This window comes from Ostrea edulis, chromosome 6, assembly GCF_947568905.1.
Source record: "Ostrea edulis chromosome 6, xbOstEdul1.1, whole genome shotgun sequence".
In the NCBI taxonomy this organism is placed as follows: Eukaryota; Metazoa; Mollusca; class Bivalvia; order Ostreida; family Ostreidae; genus Ostrea; species Ostrea edulis.
Genome location: NC_079169.1, coordinates 81278895 through 81294079, shown reverse-complemented (window position 1 = coordinate 81294079; position 15185 = coordinate 81278895). Strand labels below are relative to the sequence as shown.

At 35.7% G+C, this 15185-nt stretch overlaps 1 protein-coding gene across 1 annotated transcript; it reads left to right on the top strand.

Moving 5' to 3' along the window:
* The first annotated feature begins 2168 nt into the window (after nt 1-2168).
* Nucleotides 2169-4120, top strand: LOC125647372 (uncharacterized). Its single transcript, XM_048874053.2, has 3 exons — nt 2169-2549; nt 2714-2779; nt 2919-4120. Exons 1-3 carry the CDS (start codon nt 2330-2332, stop codon nt 3371-3373), a joined length of 741 nt encoding a protein of 246 aa, XP_048730010.2. The 5' UTR covers nt 2169-2329; the 3' UTR covers nt 3374-4120.
* The last annotated feature ends 11065 nt before the right edge of the window (nt 4121-15185 follow it).

Sequence of the window (15185 nt, the reverse complement as noted above, 5' to 3'; positions counted from 1 at the left end):
GACGAAATGATTGCTTAAAAATTGCAAAGTGTTAACAATTGTAATTTCAAAACATCTTTAAGAAAACTGTGACTTGATATAGGTAATTGCAATTATATAGAAACTGCAACACTTTGGAAAATGTGGATGGTTATATTACTATTCCATGAAGCTTATACATTATATTTAATGTAATCATGATAAAAGATGTAGCTTTGTTAAAATTTCATATTTGATTACATTTGCATGAAAATCAGATGAATGAATAAGAATTTGTGAAGACCATGAAAATACTTAATTTTATAAACAGTACGTGTTAACTCACAGCAATACGAAACATGCGAGGCCACACATATCCGAAAGTGAACTTAAAAATTAATCATGATTAGAGAATGAGAAAATACAGAGAGAGTTGGAATGATGACCAAAAACAGAAAAACAGAGAGAAAACTAGAGAGAGAATGAGAGCTTATCGACAGAGGAAAAAAGATCAAGAAGCTAGGTCCAATCAGAATACTGTCAGAATGAATAGTCAAGAATTTAAAAAGGAAGAAGAAAGGAAAAAGAAATATGCTGAATATAGAAAGAAATACAGAGCAAAACTTTCCTCCCAAAAGAAAAGAAGAATACGTGAAAAAGATGCATTAAGAAAGAAAATGAAGAGAGCAGAGAAAAAGACATCTGAAATCAAAGTATGCACATTGTCAGCAACTCCAAACACAGAACTCAGCACAGCAAGTATGTCTTCAACTCCATATAAAACAAGTGCTCTAAAGAAAACAGTTTATACGATTAAGGGGAAATTACCAAAATCTCCTAGAAAGTTTGCTGAAATAGTTAAGGACTCTTGGAAAACGGTTCACCTCATAAAAAGGAGGCTTTGGCAGAAAAGGGTTTAATGGTCAATAAAACTGCCAAAATATACATAAATGCCATCAGGGAATTTGATCAAAGTTTAAGAGGAAGAGCAAAATTAGTTTAGATAGTCATTTATAGGTAGAATAGTAAAAACATAAAAAGGAGTACATGTATGGAACAATCTAAACGGTCAGCACTGAGGCATTCACAGAAACTTAAGTTCAGGATGCCTAAAAGAAGACAAGAAGAGAAAAGACTGTCTGGATGAAGCAACAGAAAAATCTGTAAAAGCATTCTTCCAACAGGATCAGATTGCAACTAATTTGTCAAATAAGAAGTTATTCAAGAAAGACAGTGATGAGAGTAGAGTGTTGTTGGGTGCACTCAACACGACTTTTAAGATGTGGAAGGAAGCTAACCCAGATCAGAAGATTTCTCTTGACAAGTTCTCTAAACTGAAGCCTAAAGAGGTTAAAACCCAAAAGTATAGGACATTTTTACAATGTCTTTGTGAATATTTTGAGAATGCCAATTTGAAGCTCAAGAAATTAACAAAATTGCAAACAAAATCAAGAAAGTAGACCTGAAGCTATGTACAAAAAACAGGAAAGTTCCACAACTTAGAATGTATTGACAGAGCATGTGCCAAATGTGGTATTGAGAAACTGAGGAATAAGCTGAAAACTGAGTTTCTAGAAATGGAAAAGGAGTGGGAAAATGGGTAGTGCAAACAACAACAAGCAAAAAGACAGGAAAGAAGTAAAAAAAAAAAAAAAAAAAAGAAGCAACTAAGTACTTAAATTTAAAAGGAAATACAACTGACTTAATTCGGGAGTGTTCTGGCGAAATAATTTTTCATCAAGTATTTGTTTGAGGGAAATTGGCAGGTTGCCCAGTTTGCAGAGTTAAGAAACCATCTTCCTCCAAGCACGGTAGCAGTAACGATTGATTTCCCGGAGAACTACACTTACACTTGTCAAAATGAAGTCCAGTCTGCGCATTGGGCAAAAGAGTGTGTTACTAAAACTATTCACCCAGCAATAGTTTATTATAAATGCCCACAATGTCAAGATGACGTTGTTGAAGAGGATTGTGATATCATTAGTGATGATCTCACCCACGACTCTCATGCAGTTCATACTTTCCTTGGGAAAATATTTTCTTACTTAAAAGAAAGCAGAGGACTTAGAATTAGTAAAGCAATTATCATGCGCGATGGATGCACATCTCAGTACAAGTCCAAAATTTCGTTTGCAGATACTGCAAATGCCATTACAGACTTTGGTTTTACGATCCAAAGAGATTATTATGAGTCTAGACACGGGAAAAGCAGGTGTGGTGGAGAGGGAGGGGTCCTTAAATCCAGAGTCACAAGAGCTATGAAAAATAATGAAGCGATTGAAGAAAATGCATTGGCTTTCTTCACGCTCTGCAAAGAAAACCTGGAAAAGGAGACAGAGGTAGGGGAAAGTGTCTTCACAAAAGACAACACATGTTCTTTGTTCATTCAGAAGAGATCAGAAGACCGCGACCTGAGATAAATGTTAAGACTGTCTCTGGAACTCAAAAGATGCATTCGGTGGTTGGCGTCAGTCATGACATACTGAAAACAAGGCGTCTCTCCTGTTTCTGTCAAGAATGTCTCAACGGGGACCCAGACAAATGTGAACAGACGTTGTATGTAGATGAATGGAAAACAATTTGCCTGAAGTGTATCCTTCAGTATATTTAAAGAGAAAAAAATACAACATGCATGTAAAATTATCTAACTTTATCAAATTAAAAAAAATATCAGGAAAGAAAATTAGATAAAATTCAAATGTAGTATATAGATTTATTTATAGTAAGTGTTTATTGATTCTTAATAATAACAAAGATATTAAACCTCCGGTTGTGCAAGAAGAGCATTCAAGTAATGATCTAGACATCTGTTCAGGTTTTGGTAGGTCAACTTGTATACAGATTCTTAGAGGAGTTCTATTTATGAAATGGTGAAATATATATCTTCAAAGATTTGATATTATAAAATACAGTATCATGAAAGACTAACTAAAACTTGTGGAAAATTACTGCCATTTTAGATGACCATCGTCTAGTGGATCAAGAAATAGAACAAGAAGGAGATCAGTCATGTGGTGATATTGACCAGCCCTCTTGTCAAAGTAACAAACTACTGTCTGGGAAGAGAAAAGAGAATGAGGAGCGATTTGGCAAAGAGAGAAGGAAATGGGACACTTTAGATCAAATAGATGCAAAATATCATAATCATGAAAGACAACCTGTGATTAAAACTGTGGAAAGGAACCAGCATATTCGCAAGAAGTATTTCAGTGATCTGATCGATTCATTGCATGGCTGTAAATCCTTTGAAGAACTCCAAACAATAAGCAAATCAGAAAGTGCATTTATAGATGAGAGGTTTCCACTATTACTTGATGGAAATATTTTTTTAACAGAAAGTTTATCTGGTATCCTGTCTGGTAAGAACCCAAATATTATGTCTGACAAAAACCCAGGGTACATGTACTTTGCATGATAAAAACTCAGGTCCCACACCATATGAAGGAAGGGGTTCTATGACTGACAAGAAACCAAACATCATATCTGACCAAACCCTACCTGGGGCATTTGACGAAAACCGAGTCTCCACATTTGATCAGAACCAATCCCCTGTATGACCAAAACCCAGGTACAAAGTCTGACAACAACTTAGCTACCACATTTGAAAAAAAAACAATATTTCAGTACCATGTCTGACCAGGACACATTTACCTTTCTTGGCAACTTCATGTGAGAAAGATGGAGTTGTCATTCCAACATTGCTGTATGCATCTGAGACATGGGCCACAACCAGGAAACATGAGCAACGACTAGACGCATTCGATTTCAGATGTCTTAGAATTATCCTGAAGACCAAATGGTGGGAACGAAGGCGCAACAGTGACATTCGAGAGCTCACAGATCAACCATATGCCTCAACACTACTCATGAGGAATCGGCTGAGATGGTTTGGTCACATGTCGAGGATGGGAGACGAAAGATTCCCTAAGCGAATGTACGAGTGGGACCCTACATCGGTCGGAGGCAGACGAAAACAAGGACGACAACGGCAGAGATGGCGAGACACGCTGGCAAGAAACTTTACAACTGCGGGTCTAACATATCAGGAGGCCGAAAATATAGCCAAAGACCGTGTGACATGGAGGGATACCATAGCGGTACTGATGTGATAACAATCACTAACAGTATCCAGTGAGTGAGTAAGTGAGTGATGGTTCTGGATACCTGCCAGCTGTTGTAAGGATTCTTGTTTTCTTTTATGTTAAACATTAAAATTGATTTGTTTATTTACTAGAATTTATTTCATTTTAAACTAATCACAATATTCTTTGAAACCATGCAGTTCTTGGCAGTTGTTCTGATTTTTTGCAACTAACAATCCGTTGTTGCAAATTTCTATGTAGGAAGAGTAGTAATTTTGATCCAAAATTTCATTTCTGGCAAAATCATATAAAGATCCATATCATTTTTTCTATCTGAATGTAGCAGATCTCTATATTGACAGTTTTCGGTCTGGTTTTGTAAGTAATACTAATGCAATGACAATCCTGTGGCTTTTGTCATATTCATTAATGTGAAACAATTGTTTACTCGGTTTCACGGTCTTATATGCAAGTCTTTTATCGAAAAGTGGGGGCCACATGGGAGGGGGCCTACGTCTTTGCAATTCAAGGGTTATTGATTCGTTACCTCGCACTGTCCCTTGACATCAGTCACCATTCAAAACATGGGTTTGAGACGGAGGATAATGCAATACGCTAAAATTGAATCAGCCAAAGATATTCCTTGTTTCGGATACAAGTTTGATTAAGAACATAAAAAGAAAGCAAAAAATGGCGTCTGTTGACGAAAAGATAATTAAAAAGCATGTAAAACCTCGTTTAAATAATTCATGAAAGAAAAGTAATTTCCCAAAATCAATCGACGGTATCTGGCCACAAATTCTACACCGTGTTGCCGTCGCTATGTGTGTTTAGTTACGTTATCGGCCTATTAAAAAACCGTTTTCTGATTGGCTCCACGCTACAGGTTGAAAAACCAATCATATGCTCCGTCTCGAACCCAAATTAATGCGAGGTAACGAATCAATAATCAATGGGTCAAATGCTGTCTGACTTGTTTCATACCTATTGTTAGGCCGTTCTTGGCACACTGAATTTGACTACGGATAACTCTGTTTTCCTAACCAAGATATAGGGCTCATGGCGGTTGTGCCGATCGACAGAGGGTACTCACTCCTCCTATACACCTGATCCCACCTCTGGTGAGTCCAGGGGTCCGTGTTTGCCCAACTCTCTATTTTGTATTGCTTTTAGGAGTCATGAGATTGATCACTTCGTTATCTTCACTTTTCATGTGAAGAGGGGGGACCTTAGTCTGCCTTGCTCTTTCTTATACAAACTAGGTAGAGGTTTTATCTGAGTAATATTGTGACTTTCTTCGTACAAGATACCTGTATATATTACAATTTAAACTTTGTACAAAATTGGGGTGGTTATTTTTTTTATTATTTATTTATTTATTTTTTTATTTTTTTATATCTTTGCTAAATGAAAGTGTGGTAATTGCCATCATCAAAAATTTATTGCTCATACCACTTGTAAATAAAGTGTTAAGAACGGAGTTTCTTTTTAATTCACAAGTCACCTAATTCAGATAATCACAAATATAATTTTTGTAAAACATGGGCTTCGTTTTCACAAAACTGGTACGTGAACACTTAAAGATACTAGCCTAGAGATGATACGATCCGGAAGGGTTTTAGTGTGTGCTTCCATTTGAAACACAAACTTGGCATGGTGACAGTAAAAATTACACAGAAGTATGTCAAGTTTTCATTCTCTTAGATGAAACCCCGCGCAAGCGTGGGAAATCACAATTAAATAATATTGCATAAAGGAAGGACGCTTTAAACGAGTGTTTGAATTCTTGCGCACATGAATTGAATGAACGATATCTTTCAATCAAATGAATTTATTATAGAACAATTCATTAATGATTGCGTGCATTAATTACGTTTTAATTATTGATATTATATTCAGTAAATAAACTATGATTATTAGGAAGGCACTTGGAGCTCCAAATTAAATGTTCTTTATGTAACATAAATTATCTCTCTCTGTATTGAAAATTAGATAATGATTTTACGAATGCAATCGTATTCCGTCATGTCGAATAGTTGATCAAAGACAAAATGAACGGTCGTTCATAATTTCAAATTTTAAAGCTCAGTATTGCGAATGTGTTTCTAATTGTAGTTGTGTCCAGTGCGACAATTTTAGGGCAAAATTGTGAATACGAGTCCTTTCTTCTCGTGAAACGCAATAATCGAAAACATACTGCACTATATGAATGACAAACAGAAAAACTGCTCTATTTTAAACAGTACTAGTGGCCTGAATTCATGGACATTGTCAGGTAGTGTACAACCTAATATCGATAAAAAAAAATTAACTTTAAAAACAAAAACTTCCCAAAACAGTCCCGGACCATTCAATATCTGATATACTGGAAAGTTTTCGACTTTTTTCAAGATTTGTGTCATCACAAAACATGTTCAACCAAACTAAATGCTTTTTTTGTGTTTATCCATGTGCTTGCTCATATCAATAATTGTTAATATATTATTATAAAAGGTCGTAACAGTGACTTCTATAATCACGGACAAAATTAAGAACATCAAAAATATTAGATGAATATCGCATTGAAAAATTTATCGATGTGTCAGATCGTTGGTCTCGAAAAGGGGGTATGTTGAATGAGATGTATATAAGTATTATAATAATTAATCTTCATAAAATAATAAATATAGGCCTGGTCAAAACTATTATAAGTATAACAGCTAGGGAATTTTATGCTGGTCATCTCGTAAACCAATCGCAGCTTCTCGGCTTGCCGGAAAGGCCTGAGAATGTGCGATTGGTTGTAGACCTAAGCGTCTATGGTGTTGCCTCGTTCTGGGCTCTTCGTTCTGGAAATTTCCAAAAGGCTGATTCAAGATTAAAATCACGGATAGAAGAAACGAACAGGCCTATTTTATTTATTCAAGAATTATAAAAACTTATTTCTTCTGTAAGATCAAAATCAAGCATCGATAAACAACGGATTTACTTCATATCGTATTATCTAAGTTGTCATTTAAAAAAAGAGAGAAAACTGGCTTAGATCCACCAAAGCGTGTCCCGCCACTGTACTCTCATTGTTTGCTATTTCAGGTAGTTTATCTAAAACGAAAGTAGGTTTTTAACTAATTTTACGATCTTTACTAATCAAATAAGATTCTATTATAGTTTACTGACTTCACCTCACATATAAAACAATATTAAACGTGCAAGCAGTAACTCTGGAGCAAGCGTTTCGGAGTTTACCGGCAAAATTTGTTAATTTATAAGCCCGGGTAGAGGCGGAAGTGGGTATCCAAATAAAGTGAAATCCTTCACCGGTAAATATTGGTGACGTCTCCCATATGAGTGAAAAATTCTCAAGAGGGACATTAAACAAGATATCCAATCAATATAATCCAAATGTCATTTTATGATGATCATTAGGCTTAATCTTGTTCAGTTTGAGATATATATTGCTCATTTGCCAAATGACATTAAACTTAGTGAATATCGAACTTATGTTTGGTTAAATTATGTATTACATGGAAGGTGAAGATAACGAACCGTAATCAATCTCATAACTCCTATAAGCAATACAAAATAGATAGTTGGGCAAACACGGACCCCAGGACATATGTATTATTCCATACATATATATTAGAATTCCTACTGATACCGGTCGCGGTAGCTCATTAGTATTGCGTTTGCTCCATACCCGGAAGGTCGTGATTTAGAGCCCACTCCTGCTGTGGTCATGTCAAACCTAAGACGTTAACATAGGTAGTGATTGCTCCTTCGTCAAACGCTCGGCATTTAGAAGTGAGAACCACAGGTCTTTCGGATATGACTTTTAAAACGGAGACCGTGTCGAGGCATGCGTTAGCACGATAAAGAACCCTAATGTCCTGCTACGGTACTGAGCGCTAAGCAGTGATCTAAAGTGGTACTTCACCTACAGCTGATGACGTCTCAATATGAGTGAAAAATTCTTGATATGACGTAAAATAATCAATCAACCTATTAATAAATTGATTGTATATTGTTTAACGTCCCACACAGGAATTTTTCACTCTTATGGAGACGTCACCATTGCCGATGAAGGGCGGCTAAATTTAGGCTAATTAATGCTCGGCACTTACGGCCTTTGAATAAGGAGGGATCTTTATCGTACCACACCTGCTGTGACACGGGACCTCAGTTTTTGCGGTCTCATCCGAAGGACTGTTCCTTTTAATCCCCTCTTACTAGGTTACTGAGATGAGATTCTAATCCGAATCCCCACAGGACCCAGCTGACTTGATTGATTGGATATTGTCTAACGTCCCCTTTTTCACTCATGTGGAGACGTGAGAATGATTCACTCGGTAGAGGAATTCATTCATTTTTGTGGTGAGCTTGGCCCCTGCAGTTTACATGCTATTGAAAATGGTGACATGAAATGTAGTACTAAAACTCTCCTGAAATTTTTGTTCCCTTTGGAACAATTATAATTTACGTCGTATAGTTTGTAATAAACAATGAAGGTCAATATTCAAATTTTAAAAACATAACGAAAACGCCAGATGGCTTAACAAAAGACATTTTTAAAAACGTTGCAAATTGTCAATGTATTATATCCTACGTTATATTTCAATAGAATGGTTGTATCCAGCGTTGTATTTTAATTACCATTAATAAACGTCTTAATTACAAAGTTTTCTTCCTGACGTTTATGGTATGCATTTGAAATTATGGTGTCTTTTCACTGATGTTATTGAATTTTGGATGGGTTTTTCTGTTATCTGAAAATATGAAGAAAACGAACGAGAGACCAATTTACACGAAATTTTCTAACAGTGTTGAAGTATTTGAGCAAGTGGTAGGTGATCTAACCGAATGCTATATATCACTCGAACAAGAATTCATTGCGTCATTTGATATATGGAGAGCCAAAGAGTTCAATATTCTATCTTTGTAATTATGTATTTGTTGTTCCTAAATGCGCCATCGGTTCAATGTAAATAGAAAAATGTTAATCGTTATCTTGACATTTGTAGTACATAACGGTACATGTATATTTGTTATTTGAATGGCGTAAGATGTAAAGGAATGTAATGTCTGTGTAGATGCGTAACAAGTGAATGCATTATTTATTCAATGTAAATTTGAAATTAGATCTTCGTCATCCGTATTTGAGCATTTGCACATTGCAGTTGCGAGTTACAGTAAAAATGTTTGGTAATCCGTCCGATGATAGTTCGACTTTCGAATTTGCTCATTCGTTTACTGCATTTCAACATTTGTTCGTTGTTTTACCATTATGACGACAGAGGGCGCGCGCTACATCGATTCTTTTGGGAAACAGACTATAGAATAATATTGGAGGACCAGTTTATGTGACATTCCCTCGGAGCTATTATTTTCCCGGCCTTTCGAAGTCCGAGGTAAATTATTTTATTTGTGCAAGGAAGATATTTTCATAAGCAAATTCATACCATATTTTTACTATGAGTTTCATTCCTTCTGTTTATCATAAGTAGAGTTTCTTCTCCGACGATGTACTGATTAATAGAAAAATTCGATTATCTAATCGAAATGGCCCCCGATTACAATGTATGGATAATCTATTAAAATTTTTGATAATCGATTAATCAAAATATAACTTAAAGTAATTTACTCTCATGCTTTCTTGATTTATTTTCTGTGAATGTAACTAATTCATAAGTATTAATTTGATAAATGAATCCAATGATAAAAAATACATCAAAAATGCATTTCAGAAATCACCCCAAATTTTTTACCAATTCATTCTTCATTCAATAATAAACAAATTTAATACTTGAAATTAATCGATTATTAATCAATTATAGTGCGTCCGATTATACTGATAATCAATCATGAAAACATATTCACTACGACTGTTTAAAAGGTTGGACACAATTCCCTAACAGGACAATTGTTACACTAAAAATGAAATTGTTACTCTTTTTTAGTGTAATTAACTGTATCATGGAATTTTCAGTTGTTTCCCCTCTAATCTCGTGTTTGCTTTGAGTAAAAAATTAAGTGCAAGAATACTTCTACATCCTCTAAATATTTAGAGTCTAGGAAGCGTATATTTACATATATGTACAAGGACTCTATATGTGGCCAACAAGGTTTATAAATAACCTCTAACAACAAGACTATGAAATAAAAAGATAATATTTCTTTCTCTGCTTTAAACAGACAAAATGAGTGGTTTACAATAAAGAGGCTTGACAGAGGACAACTGGAACAATTTTTTTGACAAGAGAAAATTATCTCAAATTAAACTATATCAAAATACCCCCGGTAATGTTGATTAATGATACATTTTTAACAAAAATAGGAGTTTGAAATTGGGGTGTCTGAAATTGAGTTAGCTATCTTGTGGAGAGAAAAAGAAGGGGGTGATCAGATACGAAACAAATGCTTGTGGAAATAATGTAAAATTCAAATCTAAGCCATGGCTCAGGATACTGGTTTTATGGCCTGGCCTAGTAAAAATTATGGAAAAATAGCCCGACTGGTCTATTACATAAAAACTTTAAATATGTTACATTCAAGGTTGGCTGTCATTTAATGAAAACAACTGGTAAATGATAACTGATTCACTTTGTTTACAAATATAAAACCCATAGGCGTCGGAACCGGGGGTAGGGGGTAGGGAGAGGCTTAACCCCCCGCCCCCCACTTTTTTTGTAAAGATAGACATAATACCCCCCCCCCTCCAACGACGTAGAAACTTTTTTGTTGGTTTAGCCCCCCCCCCACCCACCCACCCACTTTCCGACGCCTATGAAACCAGAATAGTTTTTGCGTGTTTTAGAATTCTTACCCAATGTACATATTAACTATTTATATTGTGAATTACGTATTTCAGTGACAGCAATGCAAAAATGGTGGGGAAGGGGCGCGAAAACGAAAACCAATCCCAATCAAAGCAAATATGTACAAGAGTTTTTGGTCTCGCACAAATAAATGTAATGTCCCTGGTGGTATATTGTTACTAAATGGCATACACTGTTTGTTTAAAGTAAACTCATGGAAAAATCAGTCCAGTCATCTATATTGACACTTACAACAATGTTCTACATCAAGTCTCTGATCAAACTACTTCAGCAGCACATTTTCAACGACTTTTAGCGCCAACCGGTTAATGGTGAGTGTGCTAGACACCCGAGTGTTAACTAGCCCTCCTATATGATTCTATAGACAGTATAGTCTGTTTCCCAAAAGATACGATGTAGCGCGCGCCCTCTGTCGTCATAATGGTAGAACAATTTACAAATGTTGAATTGAGCAAATGCGAATGTCGAACTAACATCGGACGGATTACCAAAGTACATTTACCACAACTCGCATAGGCTTAACAAACTACAATGTGCAAATGCTCAACTACGGATGACGAAGATCCAATTTCAAATTTACATTAAATAAATAATGCATTCACTTGTTACGCATCTACACAAACATATATTCCATTTACATCTTACGCAATTCAAATGACGAATATACCGTTATGCACTACAAATGTCAAGATAACGATTAACATTTTTTCTATTTACATTGAACCGATGGCACATTAAGGAACAACAAATAAATAATTACAAAGATAGAATATTGAACCCTTTGAGTTTCCATACTGATAGGCTATATAATTCTTCAGAATCATCTGTATAAAGAAAACTATGGGCCACTTTCTAACCCCGTCTCACGGACATGTACACCCTCCAGAGTAAATTGCCGTGAGGGTTGGTTGTACTCTGCGTTTAACACGCGATTGTATCCTGCGTCGGAATGGTTGTATACAAATGACGCTTGATCACGGTGGTTCTAGATTGATTAGATATTTTTGTGGCCAGTTATCGGCATAATTTGGTTGACAAATGTGTTATTTTCATTTAATTTTTTAACTAAATCGTGTAAGAGCTCTGTGATTTGTTAATCTTAAAAATATGTCCCCATGAATAGTCCCGCTGCAGCTGCTATTCTTTTAATGATATACTTTAATACGCAACTTCCGAGATATCAGCTCTTCTGTGATGGAGGTACGTTCCGTGTTCTGTTGAACGCTTGGGTGGGTACAAGATGTATACCTACACTATAGACTAGCTATGTAAATACGGATAAAAGTAATGAAAATGTAAATTTGGTTTATACCATCCGTTGGTATACATTAAACTGACCATATCAAGAATAATATTTGTTTGAATTAGGCCATTAAATTAAATATAAAATTATTTTTATTTCCTCTTCTGTACGAGTGATATTTTAATCAAAGAAAAATTATCGATTTTTGTTTGAGCTAATTCATTATTAAATACTAATAAACTTACTAATATTGTGTGTCCCTGCAGATTGGGTGGTTGCTAGTCCGAAATATCTGACGTTTTCCTGGCTTTTTTATGATTTTGATATATACCGTGCCAGGAAAACGTCAGAACCGGCGCCATTACGTAAACTGGAAATTCGCCGCCTCCAACTGGAGGCGGCATTCTCGGACCGATTTTAAATACTTTGGAGTCGAATTCAATGTTAAACTCATAATTAATCAACAAAACGATACTTCTTGTACTTACTGATATCGATGAAAAGAAAATACTACTCCAAAATTCCATAACAGAAGCACACAATTGTAGTCAACCGAATTGAGCGAACGAGTCACGTGACTCAAAACAAAGCTCAACAGTTTGTTAAAATGTTTTCAAGACACTTTGATGTGTTGAAAGAACCCATAAAACCGATATAAGCCAGGAAAACGTCAGATATTTCGGACTAGCAACCACCCAATCTGCAGGGACGTTTTCCTGGCACGGTAAATATCAAAATCATAAAAAAAAGTCAGGAAAACGTCAGATATTTCGGACTAGGTGGTTGCATGATGTCTGATAATCGGCCCTAAAGCAATATATGAAGGCAGCGATAAGCATTTGTACCCAACGCGTGTGGACGATAGTATGTTTTGCGTCTCACTGTGCGTAAGAGTTCCACAAAGGGAAAAAACTATTGGGCAACTCGGAAATTGCGTATTGAGCTCTCTGATATGTATGTAGGCCTAAACAAAGAAAATGCACATTTTACGTACATTTGTGACGTCATGCGCGTTGCAGGTTTAGAATTTACGTATTCATAATGGGTGACATCCACTGATAAAGGGGTAAACCTGTGATAATAATGATTATTTTACAAGTTAATCATGACTAATACGGTGGTATCGCCGTTTAAAAGGGTGTTGCTAAAACGCGGAACAGAAAACGGAACGGCATTTAAGAATTAGAATGATTAATGTAAATTAGATAAGATAACGCCAAAAAATAGCGGGAAAATGATTCATTTTGATCAGTGTCAACAATTTTGGAAATTGTTTACAAGCGAGAAAACAACCTCATCTTAAATGTTTGCATCATAAATTGATTTCTAAAAGCGAATAAAGTTAAACGTTCGTATAAGAATTTACAAAGCGTTTTACAAGAATTTTGAAATTTCGGCATTGACAGAGGTGTTATTGAGCAGTGACACCTATGGGCAGAGAATGAAAAGAACACACGTGGTTCATATCCCCCCCCCCCCCTGGCAAAACGTCATTAACGCACATGCACATGTATTTATACATACATGTAATACCGTACAATATGTGTACTTACAATAGGGAGTGTGTAATGTAAAAAAAAAAAAAAAAAAGGAACGATAATTCATGATCTTATTAAGTCAACAAATAAACGTCCTGTGTTTGATTTATCTTCTTCTTTTTTTAACAGAGAATTAGTGACCGCAACACTCAAATCCTAAATAGGGAGGACTTCTGGCAGTTCATTTCTAAACTAAATATACAGTATGTACTTGCATAGCTTAACATTTAGATTAATAATTCCATTCAAGCATAAATTCTGTGTTAGCCTTTTAGCTATTTCATATATTATGAAATAAATCTGTTAATTCATCTTACTATGGGTCGTAAACTTCACCCTAGTTTGCATTGGTTCTGCTTCAATATTTCATTCCCGCTGTATCTCTTTAGTTTCAACACTAATCCGCAGGATATCGGTAAATGTACGAACTTTCACATAGATTCATCCCAAATGAGGCAAACCTTTTTTCCTCAGCGTACTCGTTCGCTTTAAGATTTGATGTGATGCATAAATGTATGTTCTACAAGGTGTAGAACTAAATTCAAATTCAATTATATTAAACATATCTAGTTCGATGTTTGGGGAAAAGCGTTCAAAAAATTATTCTATCTTTTGCAATGCTGTTTTCGAGGGGTGGGGGTGTTGCGTTTTATTCATTGGATAGACTCATAAAATCTTTTCTTAAGGTAGCAGCCAGATTAAAGTAATAAAATTTGAAAGGGGTTCAATTATAATTCAAGTCTTTTCCAGTATGTTTATCTTATTTTCTTCTTTCTTTGTGAAACAACATACTGTCACAATCTGAGGGGGTGGGGGTGTGACAAAGCCGGGAAAAAGGATGATACCAACAGGCGCTTGCTTAATATTTCTATTAAGACTTACTATGCAAAAACTAAGCAAGCGCCTGTTGGTACATTTATCCACAAAATCCACCATTTTAAAATACATTAATGCACTAGTTTGAGGTATTGGTATGAAATGGTGGATTCTGAGGATGACTTTCTCTCTGTAATTTCTGCTTCCCTTGTTCATAATAAGCCTTTTCATTTTACAAAATGCTGATCTCATAACATTATTGCATAAAATATTTTCCGTTCCGTCTTCCGTTCTGTTTTCCGTTCCGCATTTTAGCAACACCCCTTTAAACGACCCTGAAACCACGAAGTGAAGCATCACTTTGACTAAGGTCGCCTCCTCGCCCGCCATTCAACTATGCGCATGACGTTAACACACAAATGCACAAAATTCCAATCGGTGTTAAAGTAATCATGCGAGATCCGCGAAATAAAGCTGTAAACATAGGCAAAGCAGGGACAGCAGCTGGTGTCGCTGAATTTCCTTTTTTCAATATGGAAGTCTGCCCTAACACCCCCCCCCCCCCCATTCCCATGTCACAATAGGTCAAAATTTGTGGCACTTCACCTAAAGCTGGCGATGTCCCTACATAAAAGAAAAATTCTCAAATGCGACGTAAACAATATACAACTTTCAATAACACGAAAAGAATGTAAATAAAAGGTGAATATAACGAAAAGTGATCAATCTCATAATT